This window comes from Hippoglossus stenolepis, chromosome 16, assembly GCF_022539355.2.
Source record: "Hippoglossus stenolepis isolate QCI-W04-F060 chromosome 16, HSTE1.2, whole genome shotgun sequence".
Lineage (NCBI taxonomy): Eukaryota > Metazoa > Chordata > Actinopteri > Pleuronectiformes > Pleuronectidae > Hippoglossus > Hippoglossus stenolepis.
Genome location: NC_061498.1, coordinates 6,268,144 through 6,283,965, shown reverse-complemented (window position 1 = coordinate 6,283,965; position 15,822 = coordinate 6,268,144). Strand labels below are relative to the sequence as shown.

General features: G+C 40.2%; 1 gene segment (V, D, J or C); it reads right to left on the bottom strand.

Moving 5' to 3' along the window:
* Positions 1 to 452, bottom strand: LOC118103770. The segment is given in 2 exon segments: positions 1 to 320; positions 410 to 452. Coding segments are annotated over 2 exon segments (348 nt in total).
* Positions 453 to 15,822: the final 15,370 nt, after the last annotated feature.

Genomic DNA, 15,822 nt, shown 5'->3' with positions numbered 1-15,822 from the left:
GGCTGATGGTTTGTATCATTGTGTGTCTCTGGCACAGTAATACACAGCAGTGTCTCCAGGCTGCACGTTCTGTCCCTTTAGAGTCAGTGTGTTGCTGGAAGAGTCTGATTCGATACTGAACTTGTTCTTTAGTGAATCTTTATAGTATTTGCTCCCTCCATAACTGCTTCCAATCCACTCCAGTCCTTTTCCTGCAGGCTGTCTGATCCAACCTGTCCAGTAGCTGCTGACAGAATAAGAGACCTGGCAGCTGATGGTCAGAGGTTGACCTGGCTGCACAGTCACAGAAGCTGGCTGCGTCAACCGTTCACACTTCACATCTGTTAAAAGAAGAATGTTTTGTCATAAATCATTAAGTTGTCCTGCAAAAAGAAAAGTGGTGACTCTATGACAAATCCAGGAGACTCACATGATCCAGCTGCCAACAGCAGCAGCACAGCTACAGGAAACATGGTTAATGGTGAATCTGACGTGCCGTCAACTCCCTGTCAGTCTGTTGGGAAGTTTTTATAGTTGAGTAGCAAGGAAGGTCTCTGAGTTTGCATAGAATCAAATATACGAATCATCAGTGATGGTGTCACTGGGGGTAATAGAATAGAATAGGCTGCTCAGTGTTATTAGATCAGCTCTGGGAAAACATGACAGGGAATCACCTCTGCTTACTATAAAATATGATGTATTTGGATCTTATAGTTTATTCAATTTTAACACATTGAAATCACATTGTCAGGCTGATTAAACCATTAGATTTGCTTTTACAGTAAACAATTAAGGCGCATATGTTTTGTTTTGACATTTCAGATTTGTACCTGATGAAACGTGACGATTATTTGATTTGGACAAATTTACCATTATCAATGGGAATACAGATTCTAGGGCCATTGCTACGAGCAATCCCGTCCTTGTATAATATGAAGTGATAATTGTGTCTCCTGTGTTCTGGGGAGGAACTCAAACTGAGCATTGACCTACAGGCCAAGGTCCCTCTTCACCAGCCCTGTTTGTGATTCACATGAGTTCAAGATGCAGCCAGGGGGAGGACTGTGTCCAGTTTGGGGGACTCAGAACTTCCTCTTTGCTATTTGCAGATGATATGGTTCTGTTCGCTTCATCAGATTGGGACCTGCATGTGTTCTGTGATGGATTGCAGCTGGGATGACGGTCAGCACCTTTAACTCTGAGGCCATGGTTCTCTGCTAGTAAACAACAGATTCATTCTTTGGGTTGGGACGGAGATTCTTCACCAAATGAAGGAGTTTAATTATCTCTGGGTCTTGTTAATGAGTAAGGTAGAATTCAGCAGGAGACTGACCGTTTAGATCAATGTTGGAGGCTGAAATAACTTTTCCTCATTAACTTCTGACTTATTTGCAACTTTTAGGACTCACTCCTGCAACATTTCCATACATGACTCTCTAGCATGTGTCAGAATACATGGAAGTGTTTAGCTGCCACACCAGAAAAAGAAAAACACGTGTTTCATAAAGACTTGAAGACATTATTGTTATAAAATGATGTTTTTCATGTTATTGAAGTAACTTTCATCACATAACAAGGAACTCTTCTTGTCATTAGAATGTACTGTTTATCTTCTAACATGGTAAAAACGTTTCACATCATGATACCATAACTCATATAATAGAATATAAGTGTGTGCAGAAAGGGGATAAATGGATGGATAAAGCTCATTTACATGATTTGATCAAGTTCTGTAAAATTCTTGGTTTTAAGACGTGGAGATTCTGCTGCTCTTGAGCAAGGTGGGTGATTTCTTGTCATGTTATGCAGGAGGAATGAGTGAACTGATGAAAAGAGTTCCTGCAGTTATAAAACCTTCATGAAACGGACTGATTCCTCTTTACAGTAACAGTGAACTGGTCTGAAATCACCAGTAGTCTTTGGGCTCCTCCTCTGGTGGCTTCATGTAACTAGTGTTCAGGCACTGAGGGGTTTTTGTTCAGGTCGGCTGATGGTTTGTATCATTGTGTGTCTCTGGCACAGTAATACACAGCAGTGTCTCCAGGCTGCACGTTCTGTCCCTTTAGAGTCACTGTTTTGCTGGAAGAGTCTGAGTCGATACTGAACTTGTTCTTTAATGAATCTTTATAGTATGTGGTCCCTCCACCATGTTTCATCCCAATCCACTCCAGTCCTTTTCCTGCAGGCTGTCTGATCCAATGTGTGTAGTAGCTGCTGAGAGAATAAGAGACCTGGCAGCTGATGGTCAGAGGTTGACCTGGCTGCACAGTCACAGAGGCTGGCTGCGTCAACCGTTCACACTTCACATCTGTTAAAAGAAAAATGTTTTATCATAAATCATTAAGTTGTCCTGCAAAAGAAAAAGTGGTGACTCTATGACAAATCCAGGGAGACTCACATGATCCAGCTGCCAACAGCAGCAGCACAGCTACAGGAAACATGGTTAATGGTGAATCTGACGTGCCGTCAACTCCCCTGTCAATCTGTTGGGAAGTTTTTATAGTTGAGTAACAGGGAAGGTCTCTGAGTTTGCATAGAATCAAATATACGAATCATCAGAGATGGTGTCACTGGGGGTAATAGAATAGAATAGGCTGCTCAGTGTTATTAGATCAGCTCTGGGAAAACATGACAGGGAATCACCTCTGCTTACTATAAAATATGATGTATTTGGATCTCATAGTTTATTAAATTTTAACACATTGAAATCACATTGTCAGGCTGATTAAACCGTTAGCTTTGCTTTTACAGTAAATAATTAAGGCACATATGTATTGTTTTGACCTTTCAGAAATGCAATGATTTTTGATAAGGAGATATTTACCATTATCAATGTGAATACAGATTCTAGGGCCATTGCTACGAGCAATCCCGTCCAACATGGAAACAAATACCATTTGTTGTACATTCACTCCTCTGCTGCTCAGCAAATACATTTCTGATTGAAAACAGCTCATCGCAGCAGGTTTATATTTGTGTGTTTAGTTGCACGATATGAAATATTGTGGGCACCAGGGAAATATCTTGGACTTTTCAAGAGGAGAGAATGTTTACCTCTGTTAGTTACCTCTAGCACAGATATCTGAGGGGCAACATTGAGCTCTGAGATGGTGCATGTATGTGTGCGTTCATATTTAGATTCATTAAGTATTGTCATGAATAAAATATATGAGCTGCATTCAGGAACAAACAATTAACCACAAGCCAAGGCACAGTACGCTTTAATTCAATCAAGCCGCGACAAATTAAACACATTTATAGTTCACTTTTAGTTCACTGTTTCGCTGATCATTTATAAAAATCAGTTCCCTAAATACCAGAAAAACCAAACACTGTTTCCTGCAATGGGACCCATGTCATCAGCAGTGGGTAAGATTCAAAACAACTTAAATCCCAATCAACAAAATTATACTTCTAGTTATAAGTTAGTACATTAACATTTTTCATTATACTGCTTTTTATGGTTTTTATACTATTTATTTGGGTTTTATTTGTATTTTTTTATGCTTTTATTTGTAAGAGACAGTGACGACAGACAGGAACTGGAGGAAAGTAGTGGATATACATCTGTGGTCATGTTGTGAGAGCCCTATAACCACTCAGCTATATATTGTTTTCATATAAAATCTAACGCCAACTGTCATTTATGTAAAAAGCCATGGTTTACAGATATCTCTCAATCATATTAAGTCAAAGAAAAATCTCAGAGTTTCGGTTTCTTATTTAATTTGTCTTTATTTTGTGATATTGACTCAGCAACCATCTTTTCTTCAGATCACAATGTTGAATAAAACTGTGCAATCATGAGCTTAGTTTAAAAAGAAGTATTCCTTTCATAAATACAAAATATATTCAGTGTTTTATTTTTTATGTTTAAAAAATAAATTGGAGGAATTTTTAGATATTGATACTTTTTATTGTAGCTTAGGACATGGGGGTGCTTCAACGATTTTCAGTGTTGGAAGAGGAGGATATTTAAACACTCAATGAGTGACACAGTGACAGATGCAATGCTTTGTGTACAGCTCTGTGGCTTCCTGTGTTACTGTGGATCTCGAGCACAATAATAAACAGCAGAGTCTTCAGTCGTCAGGCTGCTCATGTGCAGATACACCTGGTCCATGTCGTTGTTTCTGGAAATTGTGAAGCGATTCTTGACAGATGGTGAATAATATTTAGAGCCTCCTGACGGAGCAGAAATGAAGGCAACCCACTCCAGGCCTTTTCCTTCAGCTTGTCTGATCCAGTTGATAACAGCAGAGTCATCAGATATCCCTGCATATGTACACGTCAGTTTGTGGGATTCTCCGGGCCGCTTCACCGCCGGTTCAGATTCAGTCAGAGTCTGACTGCAAACACCTGAGGAGAAAATCAGTTTGGTTATAGGACAGAGCCGAACATGAGCCTGGACGACAAAGACGAAGAGTGCAGAGGTTTGGAATTCACCAGAAATGGCTGACAGCAGCAGAAATGTGAAACATTTAGTTAAAGTCATCATGGTCGTTTGTTGAACGTCTGGTTGGTGGTTTGGTTTGTCATCAGTTTGAAGGGAGATTAATACAGATGGAGGAGGTCATGATTTGCATTGACTCCTCCTCACAATGATGAAAATGTATCGATCAACTGAAGGGATTTTATCTCATTTCTTATTTTACTCGTTTTAACTTTTTGTTCATTATATTATAATGTTAGTTACTAAATGATTTGTATAAATATATTTACATGTTTGGGTGTGTTTTATATACAGGTAATTTTGTCTATGTTAGTTACAAATGAAAGTACATTATGGTTATTTGTCATCAATTGTAATTTTTTTTTCTCAAAAATCACTGAAACTTTATTATCTTTATTAACTTTTATATCAGTTTTGTAAAAACAAAAAATCTCAAAGTAACTAATAGATTTTGAGACAATCACAAAACACATTTTCTTGTATGTTTTTATTATTTATCATAAACTAAAATCATACACGCTGACATGTCAGTCACTGTGATGTAAGAGTATTAAAAGTGGTATAAAAAGTTACTGTTAAATGACGTTATGACCTGTCTGTCTGATTCCTCTTTACAGTAACAGTGAACTGGTCTGAAATCACCAGTAGTCTTTGGGCTCCTCCTCTGGTGGCTTCATGTAACTAGTGTTCAGGCACTGAGGGTTTTTGTTCAGGTCGGCTGATGGTTTGTATCATTGTGTGTCTCTGGCACAGTAATACACAGCAGTGTCTCCAGGCTGCACGTTCTGTCCCTTTAGAGTCACTGTTTTGCTGGAAGTGTCTAATTCGATACTGAACTTGTTCTTTAATGAATCTTTATAATATACGCTCCCTCCACCATGTTTCCACCCAATCCACTCCAGTCCTTTTCCTGCAGGCTGTCTGATCCAACCTGTCCAGTAGCTGCTGAGAGAATAAGAGACCTGGCAGCTGATGGTCAGAGGTTGACCTGGCTGCACAGTCACAGAGGCTGGCTGCGTCAACCGTTCACACTTCACATCTGTTAAAAGAAGAATGTTTTGTCATAAATCATTAAGTTGTCCTGCAAAAGAAAAAGTGGTGACTCTGACAAATCCAGGGAGACTCACATGATCCAGCTGCCAACAGCAGCAGCACAGCTACAGGAAACATGGTTAATGGTGAATCTGACGTGCCGTCAACTCCCCTGTCAGTCTGTTGGGAAGTTTTTATAGTTGAGTAACAAGGAAGGTCTCTGAGTTTGCATAGAATCAAATATACGAATCATCAGTGATGGTGTCACTGGGGGTAATAGAATAGAATAGGCTGCTCAGTGTTATTAGATCAGCTCTGGGAAAACATGACAGGGAATCACCTCTGCTTACTATAAAATATGATGTGCTTGATCTCATTATTTACTCAATTTTAACACATTGAAATCACATTGTAAGGCTGATTAAACCGTTAGCTTTGCTTTCACAGTAAACAATTGACCATTGAAATCGCACATTTGTTGACAGGGTGATGATCCAATCACAGGCTCTCAGAACAGATGAAATTATTAACTGTAAGCATTTGTGTTTGTTAGTGTCCACTGAAAAAACTGACTCTGTGTGGTAGTAAAATATACGTATTAGATTAACTGTCACATTTTCTACATAGTATTATGAAATAGATTTTGTGTTAGTTAGTGTATGTTCACTGTAAGGCCGTCATTGTGACCCTAGTTTTAAAATGTGTCTGTCAGTCATGTTTTTAAAAGAGGGACTTCAACATATTCACATTTCACTCATGAATTCTTAACCAGTGGGTGGTTGAGTTTGAAGGTTTATAGTTCACTATGAAGAGATTGCCCTGCCTTTAAGCTCGTGCATGCTGGAAAACACTCCTGGATGTATAATATGTCCGTGGATACGCTCAAGTGCTGAAGACATTATTTGGAAAAGATGAAAATGAATGAATGGATGGGGGAAAGGATTTTTTGGATGATGAGTTTGTATCACAAATATGTGCCGAACATGAGGCTGGACGACAAAGACGAAGAGTGCAGAGGTTTGGAATTCACCAGAAATGGCTGACAGCAGCAGAAATGTGAGACATTTAGTTAAAGTCATCATGGTCGTTTGTTGAACGTCTGGTTGGTGGTTTGGTTTGTCATCAGTTTGAAGGGAGATTAATACAGATGGAGGAGGTCATGATTTGCATTGACTCCTCCTCACAATGATGAAAATGTATCAATCAACTGAAGGGATTTTATCTCATTCCTCATTTTACTCGTTTTAACTTTTTGTTCATTATATTATGATGTTAGTTACAAAATGTTTTGTATAAATATATTTACATGTTTGTGTGTGTTTTATATATATATATATATATATGTAATTTTGTCTCTGTTAATTATAAATGAAAGTAAATTATAGTTATTTGTCATCAATTGTAAATTTTTCTTGGCAAAAATCACTGAAATTTTAATATATTTTTTAACTTTTGTGTCAGTTTTGTAAAAAAATTCATCTCAGAGTAACTAATTGATTTTTGAGACCATCAGAAAACACAATTTCTTGTATGTTTTTATTATTTATCATGTACTCAAATTAAACACAGTGACATGTCAGTCACTGTGATGTCAGAGTATTAAAAGTGGTATAAATAGTTACTGTTGAATGACGTTATGACCCATGTCTGATTCCTCTTTATAGTAACAGTGAACTGGTCTGAAATCACCAGTAGTCTTTGGGCTCCTCCTCTGGTGGCTTCATGTAACTAGTGTTCAGGCACTGAGGGGTTTTTGTTCAGGTCGGCTGATGGTTTGTATCATTGTGTGTCTCTGGCACAGTAATACACAGCAGTGTCTCCAGGCTGCACGTTCTGTCCCTTTAGAGTCACTGTGTTGCTGGAAGTGTCTAATTCGATACTGAACTTGTTCTTTAATGAATCTTTATAGTATGAATTTGATGTGTCTTTCCTCCCAATCCACTCCAGTCCTTTTCCTGCAGGCTGTCTGATCCAAGCTGTGTAGTAGCTAATAGAATAAGAGACCTGGCAGCTGATGGTCAGAGGTTGACCTGGCTGCACAGTCACAGAGGCTGGCTGCGTCAACCGTTCACACTTCACATCTGTTAAAAGAAGAATGTTTTGTCATAAATCATGAAGTTGTCCTGCAAAAGAAAAAGTGGTGACTCTATGACAAATCCAGGGAGACTCACATGATCCAGCTGCCAACAGCAGCAGCACAGCTACAGGAAACATGGTTAATGGTGAATCTGACGTGCCGTCAACTCCCCTGTCAGTCTGTTGGGAAGTTTTTATAGTTGAGTAACAAGGAAGGTCTCTGAGTTTGCATAGAATCAAATATACAAATCATCAGTGATGGTGTCACTGGGGGTAATAGAATAGAAAAGGCTGCTCAGTGTTATTAGATCAGCTCTGGGAAAACATGACAGGGAATCACCTCTGCTTACTATAAAATATAATGTATTTTGATTTCATTATTTACTCAATTTTAACACATTGAAATCACATTGTAAGGCTGATTACACCGTTAGCTTTGCTCACGGAAACAATTAAGGCACATATGTATTGTTTTGACATTTCACATTTGTACTGATGAACGGATGATTTTTGATTCGGACAAATTTACCATTATCAATGGGAATACAGATTCTAGGGCCATTGCTTCGAGCAATCCCGTCCTTGTATAATATGAAGTGATAATTGTGTCTCCTGTGTTCTGGGGAGGAACTCAAACTGAGCATTGACCTACAGGCCAAGGTCCCTCTTCACCAGCCCTGTGTTGGGACCGGGTATTTGTGAACTACAGTTCGGCCTACATGTGTAGTCCAAGTCTGGAGCACAATCTTTGTTCTGGAGAAACCAGAGCAGCCTGAACTCAGTCTCCCAGGGTGCTTCAACGTCACACAGAGGTGTGAAAACCGACTGGGAACACAAGTTTCAACCACTATTGGTCACTCTGGGCCCCATGACCCATGAGGTCACAAGGCCAATATAAGCCAAGTCCCCCCTCTCTTCTTCCTCTTTCTACGCAACCCTCCGAGAGGAGAAGTGAGGCTGTCCAGCTCACTTGCTCTTTCAACTCAACACAACTCTCCGAGAGGAGCCCACCTCTCTTTCTGCTCAACTTCAATGGAGGAGAGGTGCAGCTTGCAGCTCACCTCACCAAGGAAACCTCCTCCCAATCCAAGCTCTACCAACCTTCAAGCAGGCCTGACTGGAGCAGACTGCTAAAACCTTCCGAAAGGCAGCGACGCATAAGCCTGCCTGAGAACTTCGAACAGCACAAGAGCTGCATCGCACAACAGAACCACAACAGGAGCCGTAAACCAGCAAGACGACTTCACTGGATTTCGAACAACACATCAACCTTTTTTCTATTTTCATGGACAGGTAACACAACTGGGCTTAATAATTATACTAGGCAAAGCAAAGACTGTTTATTCGATTCCGTGTGATGTTTATTAGTTTGATTTGTGTTACTGTGATATTTTGGTTACAAGTTATTTGAAAGTTAATGTTAGTTATGCTCTTCAGTCTTTCTCTGCATGCATCTAGTAACTATCTCTAATTTGGCACCAACACACACACACACATATCTCCACACACATCCATCTGACCCCCGCTACATGTCGTTAACATACTAGGGGGGATGGTTTATTGCCCTCATAGGGGCCAGCCACTATTTTGAAAGCACACACACTCACACAGACACACACACACACGCATACTCACATACATATATTTATATAGTAAGTACACCTTTAGTAATTTGTGTATTTATACTTTATTATCTTCATAATCAATGTTTTCTTTCACAAATGTTGTTTTAATGAATGTTGCATAAGTGTGAATTTTGCCAACCTCTACACTGTCAAGAACTCTTTATCCTTCAACTTTGCTAACTATCTCTATGGTAATTTTGGTTATAGTTATTAATTTAATTGTTAATCAGAGTTCCAAATTCTTAGTTAGTACTTTCATGAGACTTAATCAATAAATTGGCTATCTTGTCCCTTCCTTTGAAGGGTGGTGCCCCGAGGTAACTTTAATAAATTAAAGTTATTATTTTATATTAATATTTTTATATTAATATTAAATATTTTCTCTGATAACCAAATTTATTGAATGGCGAAAGGCACACCATTTACTGGTGTCACGTTTATTGCATTATTGCACAACACCTGTTTGTGATTCACATGAGTTCAAGATGCAGCCAGGGGGAGGACTGTGTCCAGTTTGGGGGACTCAGAACTTCCTCTTTGCTATTTGCAGATGATATGGTTCTGTTGGCTTCATCTGATTGTGACCTGCATGTGTTCTGGGATGGATTGCAGCTGGGATGACGGTCAGCACCTTTAACTCTGAGGCCATGGTTCTCTGCTAGAAAACAACAGATTCATTCTTTGGGTTGGGACGGAGATTCTACACCAAATGAAGGAGTTTAATTATCTCTGGGTCTTTTTAATGAGTAAGGTAGAATTCAGAAGGATAATCTCTAGTTTATTGTCTTACATAGTAAAAACCGTTTCACATCATGATGCAATAACTTATATAATAGAAGATAAGTGTGTGCAGAAAGGGGATAAATGGATGGATGAAGCTCATTTACATGATTTGATCAAGTTCTGTAACATTCTTGGTTTTAAGATGTGGAGATTCTGCTGCTCTTGAGCAAGGTGGGTGATTTCTTGACATGTTATGCAGCAGGAATGAGTGAACTGATGAAAAGAGTTCCTGCAGTTATAAAACCTTCATGAAACGGCTGATTCCTCTTTACAGTAACAGTGAACTGGTCTGAAATCACCAGTAGTCTTTGGGCTCCTCCTCTGGTGGCTTCATGTAACTAGTGTTCAGGCACTGAGGGGTTTTTGTTCAGGTCGGCTGATGGTTTGTATCATTGTGTGTCTCTGGCACAGTAATACACAGCAGTGTCTCCAGGCTGCACGTTCTGTCCCTTTAGAGTCACTGTGTTGCTGGAAGAGTCTGAGTCGATACTGAACTTGTTCTTTAGTGAATCTTTATAGTATGAAGCTCCTGTAGATCTCATTCCAATCCACTCCAGTCCTTTTCCTGCAGGCTGTCTGATCCAAGCTGTGTTGTAGCTGCTGAGAGAATAAGAGACCTGGCAGCTGATGGTCAGAGGTTGACCTGGCTGCACAGTCACAGAGGCTGGCTGCGTCAACCGTTCACACTTCACATTTGTTCAAAGAAGAATGTTTTATCATAAATCATGAAGTTGTCCTGCAAAAGAAAAAGTGGTGACTCTATGACAAATCCAGGGAGACTCACATGATCCAGCTGCCAACAGCAGCAGCACAGCTACAGGAAACATGGTTAATGGTGAATCTGACGTGCCGTCAACTCCCCTGTCAGTCTGTTGGGAAGTTTTTATAGTTGAGTAACAAGGAAGGTCTCTGAGTTTGCATAGAATCAAATATACGAATCATCAGTGATGGTGTCACTGGGGGTAATAGAATAGAATAGGCTGCTCAGTGTTATTAGATCAGCTCTGGGAAAACATGTCAGGGAATCACCTCTGCTTACTATAAAATATTATGTATTTTAATCTCATTATTTACAAAATTTGTACACATTGAAATCACATTGTAAGGCTGATTAAACCGTTAGCTTTGCTTTCACAGTAAACAGTCGACAATTGAAATCACACATTTGTTGACAGGGTGATGATCCAATCACAGGCTCTCAAAACAGATGAAATTATTAACTGTAAGCAATTGTGTTTGTTAGTGTCCACTGAAAAAACTGACTCTGTGTGATATAACATATATGTATTAGATTAACTGTCACATTATCTACATAGTATTATTAAATAGATTTTGTGTTAGTTAGTGTATGTTCACTGTAAGGCCGTCATTGTGACCCTAGTTTTAAAATGTGTCTGTCAGTCATGTTTTTAAAAGAGGGACTTCAACATATTCACATTTCACTCATGAATTCTTAACCAGTGGGTGGTTGAGTTTGAAGGTTTATAGTTCACTATGAAGAGATTACCCTGCCTTTAAGCTCGTGCATGCTGGAAAACACTCCTGGATGTATAATATGTCCGTGGATACGCTCAAGTGCTGAAGACATTATTTGGAAAAGATGAAAATGAATGAATGGATGGGGGAAAGGATTTTTTGGATGATGATTTTGTATCACATATATGTGGTGATGTTTTTTGACATGAGGAGGTGTGAGTGTATGTTTTTTTTTCTTTATCAGTACTAAAGCTGAATAGGGGACATTTCGAGTCTAGTCTTATCTTGCTAGATAATACTAACTGCACTTCAGACAGATTCTCTGCAGCAGACTTTAGGAGACTTTTCAGTCAAGTCATCATGAAACTCAGAAGCATAGATCTTCATCTGCCTTCTTCATTTTCAACAAAGAATGAAACCATTATCTCGTTGATTAGTTTTCTACTTGGTCAGGATCAATTGGCATTTAGTGTAGAATGTCAACTGCCATATTTATGACTTTTAACTGGAACGAAATCATGACGACAATAATAAAAAATTACCTATGATTAATTTTGGTATCCTCTATATATTTATAACGCATGTAAAAAGGTGTGTAAAGTGTGTAAAGGACTTAATGTTTTTTGGGAAAACAGATGTTACTGAGATCACATTGCTACTTGTGGTCTCTGGAGGTTTTTGTTCAGCAGCTCCACTGTCCTCAGTCATTGTGGGTATCGAGCACAGAAGTAAACAGCAGCATCTTCTGCTGTCAGACTCTCGACCTGAAGGAACTGAGTGCTGCTGGAAACATCCTCAGTCATGATGAAACGGTTTTGAAAGGAGCTGCCATAGCTGGCAGAGTTTGAACCTGTGTTCATACGCCCGATCCACTCCAAAGCTTCCCCGCCTCTGCTGTATCCAGTGTATATAGTGGGCTGTCATGGAGTACCCAGATGTGACACATGACATCTTCACCGTCTCTCCAGGTGTTTTCACCTGCGATGGAGACTGGTCCAGTTTGATCTCACTCCAAACTCCTGGAAGTAAAGAAATGATGAACATTATCCAGCAAACTTGTAAACCACACGTTAGACAAGTTACAAAATAAATGAAGCAGGATTGATTTTCTCACCATGAACAGTAACTGCAAATAATAAACCCCAGACAAGTGTGTTTTCCATTCTCTGACAGACACTGTAGTTCTTTGACTGCTGATTAAAGTTGTGTATTAGCCGGTCTGTGTGATCTGACAGTTGCTGGTGTTGTTATAAGGAGGGAAGAGTTTGCATAGACCTCCCCCTACAGGTCTGAGAGGGAACTTGAAACTGATTTTTTTTCATAAACCACAACAGCAGAGGAACATGTAAAATACTGAAGTCCTGCTGTAACAAAAATCTCAATCAAATTCAAATAGATCAAATGAAATGGTATCAATGCAGAGTCTCTTGGTCAGCAGTATGGCAAGTTGAACCTACTGTCTGTTTCTATATGTTACTGTATGCAGCTCCAGTTTTCATGATTCAGCCTGTTGGTCAGTAGACTGAGACAGGAAATGAAGTGAGTCTGCTGTAGCCTCTTTTTACCAGACCATCATCTCAGGTGGGCTAACTGATTCAGGGGAACAACTGTTGATATAACGAACAGAATCAGCCGTGACACTGTCTGACTGTCTGTTTCTTCAGGGGAAGACAGTCAGACTGTACCGTTTCTGCTGCACCACCAGTGTTCCTGACTGGCTGCTGCCCGCTCTAGGGACGTTATGCACTGGTGTGTGGATGCCGCAGCCCGCAGCACGGTCCACACGGCTTCTCCCAGTGGTCTCTCCACTGTTGAAACGGCTCACTGATGCTCATGTCGGTCTTTGACCTTTCATTATTTGGTTGTTTTCTTGGGGTTAGCTGCTGTCTGTGGTGCTTCAGCACTTTGCATTTGAAGCGCTACTGTGAAAACGATAGCGGTCATAACGTCCTGTGAGATAGCGGTGTTAGCCACTCACATTTCCAGCGGCTAACAATAGTTGTTACGTTCTGAAACAGTAGTGGCGACGTACAGTATGTTATTCAAGGCCACTTTTCCAGGTTGTCCTCCCGTCCCTCGATAGTAGAAGGCAGAGGAACGATTACATTTTCTCGTTTGAGATGTAACAGGTGATGTTTCCACATGTTTTAATAAAAAATCACTACAAATCGCTCACAGACCTCCGTCTCTCCGACTTGAACCTCCGACTTGAACTTGAACTAACATGCTGTTGCTTTTAAAACTGGACCAGACCACGTGCAAATGTTCAACCAAGACAAGCTTCACCTGACACTCATTTCAGGGACTTTGAATCTGCATCCTGGGCTTAGTTCAGTCCAAGACGACAGTGATTGGTTTGTAGACATACAAACAAGATCTGGAGATCTGGCTATGCAAAACTACTGTGAAGTCAAATCGGAGATGAGATGATTATTCTCACGGGGAAGACATCGTGGGCGAGTCTCCTGTTCACCTCCGCTGCAGGACAAGTCCCATTTAGAAACCTGGTTAGCATGATGTGCATAGAAAGGCCCTGGTTGGCCGGCAGGGACATTCTTGTTCGAGGTGACGGTGCTCACCACTGATCCACTGAGCCGCCTGACTATGATGTTGTATCCGTCACATTTCATTGTTTCGTGGCATAAATATTTAGAAGGAGTGTTTTAGTAATTCATACCTGAAGGTTTTTATTATTATCAGGGAATATCAGATCTGTAAAAGACAAATGCTGTAGGATTTTGTCCAGCTGATGAACCAACTCCAGTCACTGTGACTCTCTAGCACAATAATAAACAGCAGAATCTTCTGTTTTCAGACTGTTCATCTGCAGATACACCTGCTTTTTTGCTGTTGTCTCTGGAGATGGTGAACCGGCCGCGGACTGACTGAGAGTAATAGATATTGCTACTGCCGTCACTGATAGTAGCAACCCACTCTAGGCCTTTTCCAGCAGCCTGCCTGATCCAAGCGTCCCAGTAATCACCACTAAACCCAGAATATGTGCAGGTCAGGTGTGGGGAATCTCCACGCCCTTTAACCGCCGGTCCAGACTCAGTCAGCGTTTGCCCGTCAGTACCTAGAGAAATTTAAACAACTTGTTAGCTACTGAAACACAGGCATATTATCTTTATCAGGAGGTCCGTAAGCAAAGCAGTTGCTGTTCTTACCATCCCATGCAATCGGCAGGATTAGAAAAGCTCCTAAATAATCAGGTCTGATCATCGTAAAAGCAAAGTGTCTCTGTCCATTCTACAATGTGACTGTCAGTGTCTCCGTCCCCGTCCTTCAATCTCCAAAACATTTGTAGAGATGGAAGATATCAGAGATTTGCATCAACTCCTCAAATGAAAAAAGATTATTGTAATTTGTCATAATGTTTTCTTCTGACAAATCACATAAACTTTATTATCTTATGTTCATTGGTTTTGTAAAAAAAAGAAATCTCAGAGTAACTAATGGATTTTGAGACCATCAGAAAACACAATTTGTTGTATGTTTTTATTATTTATCATAAACTTAAATTATACACACTGACATTTCAGTCACTGTGATGTCAGAGTATTAAAAGTGGTACAAATAGTTACTGTTAAATGACGTTATGACCCATGTCTGATTCCTCTTTACAGTAACAGTGAACTGGTCTGAAATCACCAGTAGTCTTTGGGCTCCTCCTCTGGTGACTTCATGTAACTAGTGTTCAGGCACTGAGGGGTTTTTGTTCAGGTCGGCTGATGGTTTGTATCATTGTGTGTCTCTGGCACAGTAATACACAGCAGTGTCTCCAGGCTGCACGTTCTGTCCCTTTAGAGTCACTGTTTTGCTGGAAGAGTCTAATTCGATACTGAACTTGTTCTTTAGTGAATCTTTAAAGTATATGGTCCCACTAACATGCTTGACTCCAATCCACTCGAGTCCTTTTCCTGCAGGCTGTCTGATCCAATGTGTAGCGTAGCTGCTGAGAGAATAAGAGACCTGGCAGCTGATGGTCAGAGGTTGACCTGGCTGCACAGTCACAGAGGCTGGCTGCGTCAACCGTTCACACTTCACATCTGTTAAAGAAGAATGTTTTGTCATAAATCATTAAGTTGTCCTGCAAAAGAAAAGTGGTGACTCTATGACAAATCCAGGAGACTCACATGATCCAGCTGCCAACAGCAGCAGCACAGCTACAGGAAACATGGTTAATGGTGAATCTGACGTGCCGTCAACTCCCCTGTCAGTCTGTTGGGAAGTTTTTATAGTTGAGTAACAAGGAAGGTCTCTGAGTTTGCATAGAATCAAATATACGAATCATCAGTGATGGTGTCACTGGGGGTAATAGAATAGAATAGGCTGCTCAGTGTTATTAGATCAGCTCTGGGAAAACATGACAGGGAATCACCTCTGCTTACTATAAAA